At 52.5% G+C, this 17145-nt stretch overlaps 1 protein-coding gene across 5 annotated transcripts in view; it reads right to left on the bottom strand.

Moving 5' to 3' along the window:
• Positions 1-17145, bottom strand: part of WDR90 (WD repeat domain 90) — a 34969-nt gene that overhangs the window by 16616 nt on the left and 1208 nt on the right. For 3 of the 5 annotated variants that reach the window (XM_061350702.1, XM_061350698.1, XM_061350700.1), the window contains exons 4-24: positions 16793-16916; positions 16287-16457; positions 15099-15222; positions 13834-13901; positions 13650-13753; positions 12539-12769; positions 12253-12315; positions 11905-11973; positions 10807-10917; positions 10568-10713; positions 10227-10284; positions 8306-8424; positions 7971-8132; positions 6859-6977; positions 5175-5291; positions 4396-4631; positions 3527-3666; positions 2890-3020; positions 1624-1754; positions 904-1065; positions 499-627 (exon numbers count right to left, since the gene is read on the bottom strand). In XM_061350702.1, the coding sequence (XP_061206686.1) occupies positions 499-627; positions 904-1065; positions 1624-1754; positions 2890-3020; positions 3527-3666; positions 4396-4631; positions 5175-5291; positions 6859-6977; positions 7971-8132; positions 8306-8424; positions 10227-10284; positions 10568-10713; positions 10807-10917; positions 11905-11973; positions 12253-12315; positions 12539-12769; positions 13650-13753; positions 13834-13901; positions 15099-15222; positions 16287-16457; positions 16793-16916 (2715 nt within the window). The remainder of the gene's footprint in view (positions 1-498; positions 628-903; positions 1066-1623; positions 1755-2889; positions 3021-3526; positions 3667-4395; positions 4632-5174; positions 5292-6858; positions 6978-7970; positions 8133-8305; positions 8425-10226; positions 10285-10567; positions 10714-10806; positions 10918-11904; positions 11974-12252; positions 12316-12538; positions 12770-13649; positions 13754-13833; positions 13902-15098; positions 15223-16286; positions 16458-16792; positions 16917-17145) is intronic. The other 2 variants (XM_061350699.1, XM_061350701.1) reach the window with 2 other exon arrangements.

Raw genomic sequence — 17145 nt, 5'->3', positions numbered from 1 at the left:
CCTTAGAGCTCATCCAGCTCCAACCCCCTGCCATGGGCAGGGACACCTTGTACTAGACCAGGTTGCTCCAAGCCCCGTCCAACCTGGCCTTGAACACTGCCAGGGATGGGACAGCCACAGCTTCTCTGGGCACCCTGTGCCAGCGCCTCAGCACCCTCACAGGGAAGAGCTTCTGCCTAAGAGCTCATCTCAGTCTCCCCTCTGTCAGGTTAAAGCCATTCCCCCTTGTCCTGTCCCTACAGGCCCTTGCCCAAAGCCCCTCTCCAGGTTTCCTGTAGCCCGTTAGGCACTGGAGCTGCTCTAAGGTCTCCCCTTAAGGAGCCTTCTCTTCTGCAGGCTGAACCAGCCCAGCTCTCTCAGCCTGGCTCCAGAGGAGAGCTGCTCCAGCTGCACAAACAGGGACACTGGGCCAAGTCCCACAGAGGGCACAGGCTGCTCTCTTCCCCAGGAGTTCAGAAATGCAACAGCAACCCCATTCCCTCCCTCTGTGGGCAGTACCTGGAAGTTGATATTGGAGTGCATCTGATAGTCCCACACCTTGATGACCTTGTCACCAGCAGTGAGCAGGTACCTGCCGTCCTTGCTCAGCACCAAGGAAGAGCAGGACACCTTGTGCACAGGAGACACCTGAGGACAAGAAACACCACCAGCAGCATTAACTGAGCTAGCTCATGTCCTTACTTATGCTTCAGCAAGAAGGCAGGAATGCAACAACACTGAAAACAAGCTCAGGCTCACCCTGAGCATGACCGCATCAGGATAGCTACAGGCTTGCCAACTGCTGTGTTTCTTTGAAGCCTGTGAACTCCAGAACGAGCTCTTCTCTCATTTCCCCTCCTACAGTGACATTCCCAAGGCTTCTGTGACACAAGACCTCAGTGCATGAATTTCTCAGTGTCCTACCTCTCGCACCAGTCGTCCCGTTTTTGCATCAAGCACAAGGATTTTATTGGAAGAAGTGGCCACCAGGAGCTCGCCTCGAGGCACAGGAGCAAAGCAGACTCCCACTGCAGAGTCCAAGGCTGTGCTGTTCAAATCGAGGATGCTGATGTCCACCCTCAGCAGCTGTCAAACAAGGAGATACTGAACAAATACTGGAGCAAATACTGCAGAAGCCTCAGAACTGCTCTAGTGGCTCTCCCAGCACGAGGCTATGGACCCCCCCAGACCCTTCCCTTCCCCCCTAATGAGGGGCTACAGGGTCCAGGCTATGTCCCTGCTGCCCAAGAGAGCAGCTCACAACGAGAAGTTGGAGCTGACAGTCTACACAACACTTCTTCAAATTATCTTTCTAGAGGGGATTGAAGCTGGAGAAGAAACCTTCATAGAATCACAGAATGGTGTGGGTTGGAAGGGACCTTAAAGACCACCTAGTTCCAAACCCCTGCCATGGAGGGGGTTGACTTGTTTCTGTTTCACAGAATGGAAAACCAACCTCACTGTAAGCACCCTGAGGAAGTGTCTGCTGTGCAGGAAGGGCCCTCTCCAACACTGCTGGTGCCCAAAGCCCTTGATCCATCCCATCTGATGCAGCCCATGGGAACTGCCTTTCCTGCTCACAGCACTCTGCAGCCCATGCTGCCCTCCCACCCTCTCCCAGGACGAGGGGAGCCGTTTGGGTACCTCATCCAGTGAGCAGGCCTCCATCACAGTCACAACATACTTGGAGGGCCCCACGAAGGCGAGGAGATGGCTGTCCTCACTGACCACCAGCACACCTGGACTGCTCCCAGTGTCCGGGGCCACCACATTGCCTGAGGGCCACAGCCAGAGAAAGTGAAGAGAGAAGCAAAGCCCACACTGCAGCCAGCTCACCCTGTGATGGTGCTGCTGGCCCTGCAGCTTCTCCTGCCTCTCAATCAGCCCTGGGTTAATGTTCTGGTCTCAGAAAGAAGCAAACTCTGTTGTAGAAGATACTACACATTTTATCAGCAACACTCAAAGTTGTAGACCTCAAAGACAAGGTCTAGGGTCATGGCTCATTGCCTGACTGAATGTGCTGTGTTTTCAAGGACAGCAGAACGAAGTCAAGGGAATAAAATGGATTTTAGTGTTTCTTTTTTAACGTTACAAGAAGCTGTGAATGTGAGGTCGTAGCTGCAGCCTGGGCATCTGAACCCTGTGTGGCATGAGGTCAGTGCCAAACTCCTCTGTGTTGATGTCAGCCCAGCGGGCAGAAAGACCCAGAAGTCTAAAACTCACTGAAATCACAGCAATCCTTGGTTTTTATTCCACTGCCACTGTTCTGTCCCTGGAACACGGCCAGGCAGTGAACAGGGTTTCAGAGCAGAGTCAACGTGCGAAGGTCCAGCTGCAGCACTGACACCAAACTTGGGTGATTTATCTGTCCAAGCCCCTATTCCTTCTCACCTACTTCAAGAACACTTTTCCTGGGGCAGGATCCTCCTCTTTGTACAATAACAGAACTCCCTTTCCCTGCCCAAGCTTCTCCTGCTGCCACAGCTCATTTCAAAAGGCTGCGTTAAATGTGACATTAACATTTCCAAACTGCCTTGCCCCTGTACTGCTTCCCCTGCCTGGAGCTCTCCACCTTCTCTGATCATTGGCACAGCTGAAGGCAGGGTTAGGGAAATGATCCAGTTTAAACAAACTGCACATCCATAGGATGGAAGGATTCAGGGCTTGGGCATGAACAAGTCTCTGTGATTCCAGCTTGTTCATGGAATCATAATGCCAAGCAAGTGGAGAGTGTTTGAACTGGGAGGGGTATGGAAGGGGTGGCAGTCGCAAGGGTTTGCTCACACATTAACACAAATGTCACAGTTCAGAAGATTCATCAGAAGAGCTCTCTGAGTCAGGTTTGGTTTTGGTGCTAAGATGTCTGTGCTCAGAAAAGAAGAAAGGTAACCCACAGCCACAGGGTCTTACCCAGGACTCGCAAGACGTGGCTTTTCTGTGCCATGCAGCTGTAAAGAGCCAGACTTCCCTGCAAACAGGAGCTGAACATGAAATTGCCATCTGGAGAGAAGGTCAGCCCAGTGATAACAGTGCGGTGCTGCCTGAAAGAAGGTGGAAAACATAAAACAGGGGTGGGGAAAGAACAAACCAACTGCCAGAAAACAGGAGCAATGTTGAGCACAACATGCTGAAGAACCCAGGAGAACAAAGCAGTCAGGGGCAGGACCCCACCATGCTCATGCCTGCAGCATCTCAGGGCAATCAACACTCAAACTTCATGGAAAACTGAGCAGCAAGCTCAGCACTCCAGCTGTCCACGGGATGTGCTCCCTCTCCCTCTGGACCACTCTGCTTCCCATGCTACGCCTTGCAAGGGCTCCGTCTTCAGCTGCTCTCTAGGACAAGCTTTTCCTAATGTGGGCCAACTGTCCACTGGGATGTCACAAAGAAGGCCCTCAGAGCCTTCCCAGGTTGGACTTTTCCCACCCAGAGCAGGCCACCTCTGCCTGAACACCACTCAGCTGGTACATGAGCATTGCCAAGCCCAAGTAAAGCACTCTCCCACCTCCATGATTATCACTGTGGCTCTTGCCAGGACAGCCCTTACTTGTGCTCCACCAGGAGACTGGAGGTGGCCAGGCTGAAGGTCCACACCATTCCATTGTCAAAGCCACAGGCCAGCATCTGCTGGGTAGGGTGAAAGGCCACAGCACATGGCGTTCCCTCTTCAGCTGTGAAGTCGTACCGCTGTGGGGAAGAGACACACCACAGGCATGAAGCTGGATAAAGCTCAACTAACCAGCCTCAGACCTCCACCAGAAGCATGTCTTACAACGGAAATCTGGTCCTGCCTGGATGGATCTGAAGCCCAGTGAAGTCCTGGCATCTAGATAAAACCCTTGGTTATTCTGCCTCATTGAAAAGCAAGATTCTACATGAAATCTGGGCTATTTACAAGGGCCTGTAGGGACAGGACAAGGGGGAATGGCTTTAACCTGACAGAGGGGAGACTGAGATGAGCTCTTAGGCAGAAGCTCTTCCCTGTGAGGGTGCTGAGGCGCTGGCACAGGGTGCCCAGAGAAGCTGTGGCTGCCCCATCCCTGGCAGTGTTCAAGGCCAGGTTGGACGGGGCCTGGAGCAACCTGGTCTGGTGGAAGGTGTCCCTGCCCGTGGCAGGGGGTTGGGACTGGATGAGCTTTAAGGTTTCTTCCAGCACAAACCTGTCTGTGATTCAAAAGATGGAGGAAGTGGAAATACTGCTGTTTAACAAAACCTGCAGGAGCTAAGGCCAAACTATGCATTAAGCTAAACCTCTCAGAATTCCATTATTCCAGAATATTTCTTGCCCATGCCCCTTACGCTCCAGGGAGGACATTTAAGGGCTCTTGAACTGTGGAGCTTTGGTAACTGGACCAAAGATAGACCAGGGAAACTATTAATACATACAAGACACCTTCCAAGTCTCATCTGACCCACCTGCTGCATGGAGACGAGGTCCCAAACCCGGATGGTGCTGTCCTGAGACACCGTTGCCATCCACTTCCAAACCCCCTCCATGGAGAACGCCAGAACGGAGTCCTCATGAGAGCGCATGAGGGTGTTGGAGTCCCAGGACTGGAGATCCAGGTAGCCCAGGTACCCAGCAGCTGTTGTGCACAGGATTCTGCGGCCATCTGGGCTGATGCACACACTGCTCACCGGAGCCTCTTGCTCTGGGGAGAGACCCAGGAGTCAGCAGCCCCCCCTGGAAAAGGAGCAGGAGCAGCTGGAACACAGCTACCAAACCAGATTCGCATTCAGTAATGAGCATCCCACCATCTGAAGACTGGATGCTTGCAGGTTTGAGTTTAGTGATAAATTTGTCTCTGCCCTTTCTAGAAGCCCCGGGACTCTGCTGTGATGGTGATTGTTTCAAGAATTGTGAAGAACTGCTTGATTTCTCCCCTAATTTTCCACGGACAGATGAGCCATAGGTACAAGGGTGCAGAAGTCAGACAAGAGTGCCTGTGCTCACCCAGGAGATCCTGCCTTTCTCCTATAAGTTACAAGAATGAACATCAGTAAGGCTTGTTGGAGTAGAAGACTTCCAAGCCAGTCACCCCTAATGACAGCAAGCACAAAAGATGCCTGAGAATGGCTTTAGGAGAGAGACTGAGTTCCTAAGAATAGCTTTAGGAGACATGGCAGTGGAGCTTTGGCTTCACAGCAGCAGGCTGAAAGAGGTGTGGAGCTCAGAAGCTCCCAGCTCTACTCACCTGCCTCTGCGACAACGGCCGAGAAGTCCAGTGGCCACAGCCGCAGGTAGCCATCTTCTGAACCCGTGGCACAGAAGTGTGAGGAGATGCTAATGCTGTTTATAGCAATCCCAGCACCTGAAGAAACGAAAAAACAACAGCACCTTGTACAGTCAGAACAAGAAAACTCAGACTGACAGTTGCTCCATCCCAGAACAGTCCAACAATCCACCTGCACCAGCAGCAGAACCCTCAGAAGCAGCAGCACCCAGGAATCCCACAACTGACTCACAACAAAGGTTGAAGAGTCTGAACAGCCCCTCTCAGGTCTCACACCATGTCTAGTCCCTCTCCTTTTCCAGCACTCCTCTTTCCCATAAGCAGCGAATGCTTGAACCCAGAACCACCCCCCATGTGCTGGGCTGCACCCCCAGAGCATGAGCAGCACGAGAGGGAGGGGACTGTCCCCCTCTGCTGTGGTCTGGGGAAGATCCCCCCTGCAGTCCTGATCCAGATCTGGGGCAACAGCACAAGAGGGATGTGGAGCTGTTGGAGTGAGTCCAGAGGAGGCCATGGAGATGCTGCGAGGGCTGGAGCAGCTCTGCTCTGGAGCCAGGCTGAGAGAGCTGGGATGGTTCAGCCTGGAGAAGAGAAGGATCCTTAAGGGGAGACCTTAGAGCAGCTCCAGTGCCTAAGGGGGCTACAAGGAAGCTGGAGAGGGGCTTTGGGCAAGGGCCTGTAGGGACAGGACAAGGGGGAATGGCTTTAACCTGACAGAGGGGAGACTGAGATGAGCTCTTAGGCAGAAGTTCTTCCCTGTGAGGGTGCTGAGGCGCTGGCACAGGGTGCCCAGAGAAGCTGTGGCTGCCCCATCCCTGGCAGTGTTCAAGGCCAGGTTGGATGGGGCTTGGAGCAACCTGGTCTGGTGGAAGGTGTCCCTGCCCATGGCAGGGGGTTGGGACTGGATGATCTTAAGGTCCATCCAAACCAGTCTCCGATTCTGTGATTCCAAAACTGTGGGTTTGATTCAGGTATAAAGTTTACTGGTCAAAGCACTGGCAAAAGCCAGCACTGGTACCAGGAGGACACCTAAGGACATTGTTTCATCTCCTCTTGGGTGCTTTCTCACCCATGAAGCAAGAACCACAGTTACACACATCTCAAAAGGGCTTGCCCTACATTAATCAGCTCAATTTGCCAAAGCAAACTGGGCACTAGGTTTTGAGATATGAGAGCAATAACACTTGAAAGTGAATTCTTCCTGCTGTTAAAAATCAATGGAAGAGCTGAAAGCTGCAAAGCTTTGTACACAGCAACAAAGACTTCCCAAACACTCTGCACAGGCTGACAAGTGAGAAACATCCCCAAATTCATCTTTTTTTAGTGGGCTGCTTAGCTCTTTTTCCATCTCTACATTAAGACTCCCATCAGCAAATTAAGACTATTTCATGTTTCTAAAAGTGGTGTTTCTCTGAAAGTGCAATCAGCATTTTAGATGCTAAAATTCTCAGAATGATGCTTTGCTGTATTAAGGATTATCTGAGGTACTTCAGAAGCAAATAGCTACAAATGCTCTAATTGACCCAAAATAACCCTTAGGTAGGTAAACCACTGGTTTATTTTACCAGGGAGGTGAGTTCATTTCTGCCCCCAGATGACGGTGGGGTGCTCCTGGCTGGTCCCTCCTCCCTGCAGATGCTCCTACCTGTCTTGTCCAGCCGCTGGCAGTCCTGGAGCGGCGCAGGCAGCAGCCGCCGTGCGCTCCTCACGCTCACGTTCTGGTAGTCCACCTCCAAGATGTGGCCGCTCTTGCTGCAGACAAAGCTGTAGAGGAGAAAGATCCCTGCTCTGACACTTAAGCTCCGCTTAACCAGGATTAAGAGGGGCTGTGCCAGCGTGGTTTAGTAAAACCCAGCTTTGTTTAGCCATTCAACTGCCTGACGGAAAGCAATCCTGGTTCATGGCAATATAATTAGTCAACTAGGTCCAAGGGCAAATCTACAACCAAGAGCTTCCCACTCTTATTTCCTGAAAGGTTAATTAACAAAAGAGCTAAAAGCTCAGCACAGACCTCAGAAAGGAACCTCTCTGCCACAGGACACAGCCCCAGGGAAGACAGGGCCAGCTGAGCTGACAGCTCTGCTTGTGGAATGGTATGTGGCAGCAACAAAGATCTGGCTTTGATGATTAAAATAAAACAAGGGGGAAAAAAGCATGTATCTGCCTATATGCAAGAGGCTATGCACCACACTGCCAACAGAAAGCAAAACACAGGTCTCAGGTGGGGAAGAAATTCATTAAATATGGCAAAACATCAGTACAGAACCACAGGATCCCAGACTGGTTTGTGTTGGAAGGGACCTTAAAGCTCATCCAGTCCCAACCCCCTGCCACGTGCAGGGACACCTTCCACTAGACCAGGTTGCTCCAAGCCCCGTCCAACCTGGCCTTGAACACTGCCAGGGATGGGGCAGCCACAGCTTCTCTGGGCACCCTGTGCCAGCGCCTCAGCACCCTCACAGGGAAGAGCTTCTGCCTAAGAGCTCATCTCAGTCTCCCCTCTGTCAGGTTAAAGCCATTCCCCCTTGGCCTGTCCCTACAGTCCCTAATGAAGAGAATGGCAATAGGAAAATCATGTTTCTTGGGCTGTTCTCAGGCAGTCAAATCTCTTTTGGGAAGCAAAGTGTGCTGAACAGGAGAGAAGCTCTCCCAGCCTCAGAAGGCACCTGATTCTAGCGGGAATACCCTGTGCTCATGCAGAGAATGCCAAGCATCCCTCCTCACCCGGCAACCCCAGTGATTCCCTCAGCCCCTTACAACGTGCAGTCCTCGTGCTCCCGCTCGGCTGCGTGTCCGTCTTGGAAGGCCAGGCCAGTGAACTCCAGGGAATGGTACTCGCCCAGGTCGACAGGACAGGAACGCAGCACTCCACTCCGCACTCGCCACAGCCTGATGTTGTCCCTGCCACATGACACCATCCTGTCCAGGGAGAGGCTGCATGAGCACCAGGGCAGCACTCTCCCAATGACAGGCCGATGCCCCAAGGGCCACCAGTTACCAGTGAGGACTGAGAACAGGTACACAGCACCATGATTCTACCCTCCAGGCTGTGCCAGATCCAATGCTTTTGATTTATTTCCTTTGCACCCTACCTGGTATCATCAAAAGAAGTAATCTTCAAGGCCTGGATGTCCACATCTGTGTGTGCTTTGGCCAGCACAGCCACCTCTCCACCTCGGGTCACCTGAGCAGTGCTCCACACCACCACCATCTGAAGCAAGAAAAGATGCCGGAGAGGGACTCTTCATCAGGGACTGCAGTGATAGGACAAGGGGTAATGGGCTCAAACTAAAACAGAGGAAGTTCAGGTTAGATATAAGGAAGGTATATATACTCTGCAGGTGCTGAGGTGTTGGCACAGGGTGCCCAGAGAAGCTGTGGCTGCCCCATCCCTGGCAGTGTTCAAGGCCAGGTTGGACGGGGCTTGGAGCAACCTGGTCTAGTGGAAGGTGTCCCATGGCAGGGGGTTGGAACTGGATGATCTTAAAGCCCCTTCCAACCAAAACCGGTCTTGGATTCTGTGTTCTCTACTGACAGAGCTGCTCAAACGTGGAAACCTTGGCAGCAAGGGAGCTTTTGTCACACATCTGACCAGCTGCACACATGGGAACGTCCCCAGAGCTGGACACAAAGTACTGATCACAGAGTTGAAGCAGGGGAAATAAAAAACCCTCACACAGAGGGTTCAGGACAGTCCAAGAGCTTTATAAAGCTTCATGGGAATATGCTTCTCTAGCATCCATAATTACAGGTTCTGAATCCCAGGCCTGCCTGGCAACAGGGATCAGACTTGGAAAGAAAATCCAGAAGAGTGGGAATTCTGGCTGCTGAGATACGAGATCTCTACCAGGCCTGAGCTGCTCCGTGGGAGCTGGAGATAGCACAAGTCTGGCTGCACTGGCTCTCACAGGACTTTGCTCTGATGGGGGGTCACCTGTTCACAGTGCCCATCATGAGGGGCAAGTTTCCTTTTCCCAAAGGAAAGAGAGAGATGGGGGAAGAACTGTAGGTGATTTGATGCTCTGCATTCAGAATAGTGTTAAATCCACCTCAGAGGCTGAGGTGGGATGAAGCATCACCCTGGGAGAGGTGGTCCTGGCCAGCCCCCACCAAGGGCTCCCCCTTTCTCCCATCCTGTTTTCACTCTATAAGTCCCTCCTTCCCAGTTGCAGCTTGCCTGCTCCCATGCAGCTCAGGGACCACTGCCATGTCCTGGGACAAAATAAGGGAGCAGTGTTTGGCTTTCCTGCAGGCAGTACCTAGTGATCAACAGCACAGCTAATTGCTGGTGGTGGTTAGTAAGGGATCAGTGGATAAGAACAGTCCCACTGATAAAGCAAACCCACAGCCCCATGAAACAGTTTCATTTTTGACTGCTACACGTGGACTCTGCATCATCGCCCACCTACAGTGGTGTATGGCAGCTTCAGTGCCCAGCATCCCTCCCAGCAGTGATGCCTGTAACACTCAGGACTGAAAGATTAAACCTCACATCTTGCCCTAAATGCTATAAAAAACTCAGATTTGGGACTCTGGACAGTGTTGAACCTCCCATTCCAATTCCCACTCTCCTCCCCTACATGCTTGCAAACCTGCCAGCTCAAAATGCCACACAAACATGTCACCCTCAGCCCAGTGGGCTGGAAAGCTGTGGAAGCAATGGGTACAGGCAGAATCACACAGCTGCCTTCATCGCCCCATCTGGGCTCCTAGCTGGCACCACACCAGGGAGAGAAACAGCCTCAAGCTCAAACTGAGCTGATCCCTCGGGCTGCTTCCAAAAGGATTTGTTTGCTCCCCGCTGAGGAACATGTGTGTGAATGCTCACAAGCACCAAGCAGAAGGTAAGTGACTTCTAAGGGGGTAATGAGAAAGGGAACTCCCTCTGACTGCAGTGAAGAACACATCTAGGAAGGCCCAGAGCAGAGGTCTGTCTGCAAAATAACTGCAGAATCCTGGCACTTGCTCACTCACAGGGCAGGGAAACCTCCAAACCCAAACCCCAGTTCTCACCGTTTTGCCATGCCCATCCTTTCCGACGCCGCACAGAACAGTTCCACTGTAGGAAAAGCTGCAAGAAGAGACACGGTGAAATGCAGCTCTTGGTACCCCAAGCGCATCGCAACAGGGAATAAAAGGAGACAAGTTGTGAGGATGAGGAGACAGCAAGACCTGAGGGATAAACTCATGAGGGAGCTGGCAGCATATTGGCTGTTCCAGGCCAGGTTGCCAGCAGGCTGAAGCAGAAGCTGAAATTCGCCCCTCGTTTATCACTCAGGAATGGCATGGGAAAGCTGCCGTGCTGCAACGCCTTACCCACCCAAGCACATCCCTGCATTCAGGCTGAAACCCACCTCAAGGACAAGAGGGAGTGGACGTGGGTTTTGAACACGGAGAGGCAGCTTCCTGTTGGGAAGTCCCAGAGGCGCACGACGCTCCGGGGACCAGCCTGAGCAGAAGCCAGCAAGGTGCTGCTCCCATCGAAGGCCAGTGCTGACACCTGCAGGAAGCACCGGGATAGAGCTGGGACTGGGGATACATCTGGGGTGCATGGGCAGCGCTGCCATGGGGCTTTGTAAGGAGTTACGCTCACCTTATCCGTGTGCCCAATGAAGAACCTCTGCTTCCTGGAGTGGATCTGCAGGGTCACGATGACCGCATGGCAGGGGTAGACCACTGCAGTGCTGTTCTGAGCCCACAGTGCCTGCAGGACCCAGACAGGAATGAGAGGGCTGCAGACCCTCCAGAGGTGCCCCAGGTCTTTGGGCTGGACCTGCAGGGATTTCTTCCCCAGGAGCTCTACACACATGTGTACATCCCATATGAGTATTATTCTAGCTCACAATGGAAAACTAAGAGCCCAGCTAAAATCCTACTTCACTCAGTGGATTTATTGTACAATCCTGTCTACTACATGAACAGCAGATACAAGGAAAAAGAGGTTGGCATGGTCTTGAATGAACGAGCGGGACTGGAGGATCTACACCAACATGTTCACAAAGTTTTTTTAAAGGTCTCCCCTTAAGGAGCCTCCTCTTCTCCAGGCTGAACAAGCCCAGCTCTCTCAGCCTGACCGAGGTGGGTTGCATCATTTCCAAGGGATCCCATTCCTTCCCCAAAGGCTTGCTGAGCTTATGAGGTGCAACCTTGGCGAGCTGCTAAGCCAAGAAAACAGGAACCTCCAGTGTGAACTGCAGTAGTCTATAGGCAGGGGGGGATCTTACATGGGGAAGAATTTCCAAGATGGAAATTTTGGTTTAGTGGTGGCCTTGGCAGTGCTGGGGTAAGGGTTGGACTTGATGACCTTAAAGGTTTTTTCCAACCTGGTTGGTTCTATGATTCTACGACTGAACCAAAATGACCTTGTCTTTACCCAAACACACACTGCAAGCTGGGCTCCTGCAAGGCACAGCGCCATATGGAAACAGTATGAAACCCTTTGCAGACTCCTACAAAGCATCTCTATTTTAACATGTTAAACCACAGAAGCTACGAGATCTAAAAGGTGCCCTGATCTCTAATTCACCATCATAACAGCAGCAGACTCATGCACAAACATAAGCTTGTACCCATCTGTTTTGGGGTCGTTTTCCCTATCGAGCAGTACATTCAACTTCCTTTCATACCTCCAAAGTTAATACCCTGGGCATGGGATTACAGATCAGCTCCCCAAACCATCCGAGCTACTGACCCACTTGGTGCTGCAGCCTCCAAAGCCAATAATCATACTCAGCTTCAGGATGGGATCTGGTAAGAGCCTCTGGAATTAAAAGAGACAGAGCTGTTGTATGTAGAGCCAGACAGAGGTCCTCCACCCTCCCGTTCCCATTGCTGGTTTCTCTCTAAAGCACAGGGGTTCTTTCCTGCTAGAGGGGATGGCTTTACAGTATTTAACCTGGCAGAAGCCAGATCTGTCACCAAGAGCTGGGATTTCCAGTGTTAAGCAGCAATTCCACCCAGGCTTGGTTACAGCCAGCCCTTGCAGCGTCCTGGTGATGCCCAGAGCCAGTGGTTGCTGGGGGAAGCACCAGCCTCTTACCCTGCAGGCAGCAGCTCTCCTACTGGGCAGCACACCTGGTCCAGGGCCCTTCCTGGATGTGCTCTGGGCAAATCAATACACACACATTATTAGCTCAAGATCAGTGCATCCGAACACGGGGTCCCTCCTTCAAGGTGAGCAAGTGGAAAGGAGAAAAATAACGCCAGCAAAAGGGATTAACTGAAACTCCATCTGGAAGCCTGTGTTCCCTCTGCTGCTTCAGCATCAGCGGTAAGCATCCCAAAGCCACCCTTGGGCTGCTGTGACTGCTCAGTGCTTCACCCACCTCCTCTGAGGCAGCGTGGACAGCTCGAGTGGCTTGCTTGCTCCTCTGGTGAGCGTACACATGGATGCCTCCATCGCCGACTGTTGGAGACTGGCCAGTGTCCTCCCCACTGCGTGACTTCTGATTCTGCTCTAGCTCCTGGTCCCCAGCTGGCATAGCTCTCGGAGGCCTGGAGGCTGTCAGGTGAACCTCAGGGATGCTCTTTGGAATGACAGCACAGTGGTGTGGCATCTGAGAAAGAGCAAAGCCTCAGAGTGAGATCAGCCCTCCTTGAATACTTCCCACCTGCTGCAAAGGCAGAGACAAGGGAACCCACGTGTCTCCCAAATGACTCTTCACAGCCATACACAAAGCAGCATGGAGGCAGAGTATCCCTGTGGGTACCCAGCTAGGCCATGTATGTCAACCAGCCGCTCCCCCTGTGCTCCTAATGTTGTCCATACACAGTTCATCTCCTCCAGACAGCAAACCAGAGCCCCACGAGAGACCTAGCCTGGAACAGACTCGAAGAGCTGCTCTCCACTGAGCAGAGGCTAAAAGCACCAGCTTGGCACATCCCAGTTCAGAGCAGCAATGTGGTCACACTCCTCATTTTCTCCCTCTCCACAGTGTGAGAAGGATGCCTTCTCCCCATCTTTCTCCAAAAGCCTGTCATCATGCTGTCCGGTCAGCTAGCTGAGTAGCAGCTCCCCATCACCAGTGGGGAATAGGAAATCAGGGGTGAGGGCAGCTTCTGTGGTCCCAGCAGTCCAGACTCCACACACTGTTCTGCCCCAAAGGACACCTGATTGGGTTCTTTAGCCCCAGCCCTCATTTCTTATCTATAATTTGAAGACACAACTATTTGCTGCCTCAGCTGAGATGTGGAGGAGGTGTCTGGAGATTGTGAAGTGCTTGGCATTGAGCTCAGCTCTGCTCTGCACTGGGCCACACTGAGCCACCCCATCAGTAACTGCAGGGCTGCAGTCAACAGACTGCCCAAATTGGGGTCAGATCAGCCACAAACAACAAGAAGCAGCTTCTTAAATACAGGCCCTCAAAGAGAAGATGTGGTGAAAAAACACAGGAGGCAGAAGGGAAGAAGTTGCAGCCTCCTCCATGAGGCACTTACAGCTTTGGGACTGGTTATCTGCTGAATGAGGGACAGTCGGTCACGGACTGCACTGGTGAGCGCCACTGGCTTCTGCTGGATGGGATCCTCTGGGGCTTGGCCACCTGGGTAACACGAGGAGGAGACTGGGCTCCCTGGGAAACCCAAAGCATCCAACCCTGGCTGCCATCCCCAGCATTCCCACCTGCCACAGGGCCAGGACAGCTCTTCTGGATGGAGTCCTTTGGCAGCTTGGACCCCTCGGATGGGAATCTGACCAAAATCAGAGGAAGACATCGTGGCAACAAGGAATACCACTTGGTAACTCATGGCCTGACACAGAAGCTTCTTCGTGTGTCCTGTTAGATTTCCCCTTTTGCCCCACCCTCCCCTAAATAAAGCACCTCCCAGGTCTCATCTACAGCATCACATTCCAGGGGTTAACTTGGCACTGCACACTTTAGGTAACGTGCTAACCTGATACTGTGATGAGCTGAGTTTATGACCAACAGGGTTCTCTGGCAAAAACCTCATAGAATCATGGAATGGTTTGGGCAGGGACAACATTGACCAGACTGGGTGGGAAGGGACCTTAAAGCTCATCCAGTTCCAACCCTCTCCCATGGGCAGGGACACCTTGTACTAGACCAGGTTGCTCCAAGCCCCGTCCAACCTGGCCTTGAACACTGCCAGGGATGGGGCAGCCACAGCTTCTCTGGGCACCCTGTGCCAGCGCCTCAGCACCCTCACAGGGAAGAGCTTCTGCCTAAGAGCTCATCTCAGTCTCCCCTCTGTCAGGTTAAAGCCATTCCCCCTTGGCCTGTCCCTAAAGGCCCTTGTCCAAAGCCCCTCTCCAGCTTTCTTGTAGCCCCTTTAGGCACTGGAGCTGCTCTAAGGTCTCCCCTTAAGGAGCCTTCTCTTCTCCAGGCTGAACCAGCCCAGCTCTCTCAGCCTGGCTCCAGAGCAGAGCTGCTCCAGCCCTCACAGCATCTCCATGGCCTCCTCTGGACTTGCTCCAACAGCTCCACATCCCTCTTGTTTTGTTGTCCCAGAGCTGCATTAGGACTGCAGGGAGGTCTCACCAGATATAATGGAGTCCTGTGCTCTGACACCACCAACAGGAACCCAGCACAGGAGCTAGGGGCTGTACTTTTACATCTGCCCCCCAACAAGGTGTTACATGGGAGCTGTCCCAACAAGAGGTCACTGACAGAGAGGACTGGTGTTAACTCGGGACACTGAAGTGCTCTACAGCCTCTTTCCTGCCCCAAAACATCACCCATCAGCATTAAGCTTAGACCAGGCTAGAAGTGTTAACAACACCTAAATGCTGGACTTGGGGTGATGGCAATGTCTCCACTGAGCCCCACGTTTGTCTGGATCTGTCATTCCTTAAGCAGTGTTATCTAAGCACCTTTCCCAGAGGTCTTGAAGCTGCAGTGGGGTCAGTGAAGCCAGGAGCAGCCGTACCTGATATAGTCATAGAGGTCGTGCCACTTCTCACCCTTTGGCACAGGGAATGCCATTTCCCGTGGCATGGGCACTACCCCATGGCATGCCAGCTCGGCTTGATGGGCCTCGGAGAACGTCATGCCTGGGGGCAGAGGGACAGAAAGAGGGTCAGGTCTTCAAGGGCTGTGGAGCTGCAATCGTGTTTCCAGTGAAAGGGCTCAAACCGCTTCCATCTTTGAGAACACCTGAAAAGCAAAGAGCACAAGCCCGAGGTGTGCAACAACACACCTTTGCACAGGTATTCCAAGGGACATCCCAGAGCACAAACCCATGACTGGCACAGGGTGCCCAGAGAAGCCGTGGCTGCCCCATCCCTGGCAGTGTTCAAGGCCAGGTTGGACGGGGCTTGGAGCAACCTGGTCTAGTGGAAGATGTCCCTGCCTGTGGCAGGGGGTTGTAACTGGGTGAGCTTTAAGGTCCCTTCCAACCCAAACCAGTCTGGGATTGTACCTCCCAGGCCCAAGATTCCCCAGATTCAGTGATTCAGCAATTTCACGTTATTTGTGTTAAGGCTCTTTACACATTTGCTTGTCTTCTGTCCTTCATATGTTTGTAAATTCATGCAAGTCTCCAAGACAGAACAAGTTCCACGAATCCAAAAGCAGCACCTGGAACATCCTGAAACTCCACTGATGGAGTCAGTTAGCTCGGGCAGATTACCGGTGCAAAGAAAGAAAGGCAAAACCAAAGGTTCTGATTGAAGTATCTCTGCCACACTGAGCAGGGGGATCAAAAAAGCAGGTTGGAAGATTTCTGAGACAAAAGAACCCACAGGCTCTTCTAGCAGATGAAAGCACAGGCCTTGGAGAACGAGGCTTGGGAACACCTTGAATTGTTTACCCCTGAAAAAGAATTCTAACCTCAGTACGATATTTAACTTTGCTCTTACTGTTCACTTCTACAGCTGGAAAACGAGACAACGCTTTCCTCTGGAGGCTGGGAGATTGTATTCACCAGCACACACAGAAACTTAACGTCAGACCAAGTATTTTGGGCTTTCTGCTTCCTACCATAATGGCAGCCAGGTGCTTAGCCAGGGCTAACAGCCCTGTCAGCATCACGCTGCAGAAGCCAGTATGATCCAGGGTTCCATTAAGACTGGGCTGACGTCAAAGGAGAAATGAGAGGCCACGCTGAGCTCCTCACCTGGGTCAAACACCAAGTCGCTGGTGCAGAGGTTTTTCACCAGCAGGCTGGAGCAGAGCTTGATGCTCTTGAGGTGGCTGTAGTGGCGGTTGAGGTAGAGGGAGAGGATGGAGGGAAGGTCGAGCACGAGGCAGGTCCAGCGCACGTCAGTGGGGGCATCTCCCACCAGCTCTGGGGAGGAGAGCAGCAAGTGGTGAAAGGCAAGAAGATGCTATAGACCTTGGGCTTCACAGAACACAGATGCAAGATTAACGTGGTTAAGTGGTACTATTCACCAGGGATGACTCCCACGAGGCTTGGCTTGCCTGCGCCAAGATGGGAGATGGGAAAATATGCCCAGTAATTCATTGCTGCAAAGCAGGGACATCCTTCCTGGGAGCCACAGCTCTGACCCCCATCTGCTGAGGGTCTCCTGCTCTTCGCTCTCCCCAAATACATCAAGTGCACTCCCAAACTCAATGAATTTGGTGTTGTGCACCATGAGCAGCAGCACAAATGCTCCTCACCATGCCTGGGTGACCTGGCCGAGCCCTTGGCAGCTCCACAGACGAAGGGGAACTGCAGCCAGGTGGCCGTGGATTTGAATTCCTTGAAGAGGCTGGAGAAGGAGATGCGAACCACTTGCTTTTCCTGAGGAGACAGACACAGACACAGCTTTAGTCACCCTGGTGGCTTCAGCAGGGATATGCTGCAGGGGAGAAGGTGAGTGATCCTATCTCCTGTCCCTTCCTTGTCTCCTGTCACCAGCAGAAATGCCACGAGGGCAGAAACCATTTCCAGGATAAAACACCAGTGACAACAAAGGTCGGCCAACCTTTTCCCCCAAAGACCACCAGTGCCACCCCTCAACCCTTCCATT

This window comes from Neopsephotus bourkii, unplaced genomic scaffold (assembly GCF_033783945.1).
Source record: "Neopsephotus bourkii isolate Nb327-2 ecotype Australia unplaced genomic scaffold, CSIRO-AGI_Nbou_v1 NB_533, whole genome shotgun sequence".
NCBI lineage: Eukaryota > Metazoa > Chordata > Aves > Psittaciformes > Psittacidae > Neopsephotus > Neopsephotus bourkii.
This window is presented reverse-complemented; position numbering and strand designations above follow the sequence as displayed.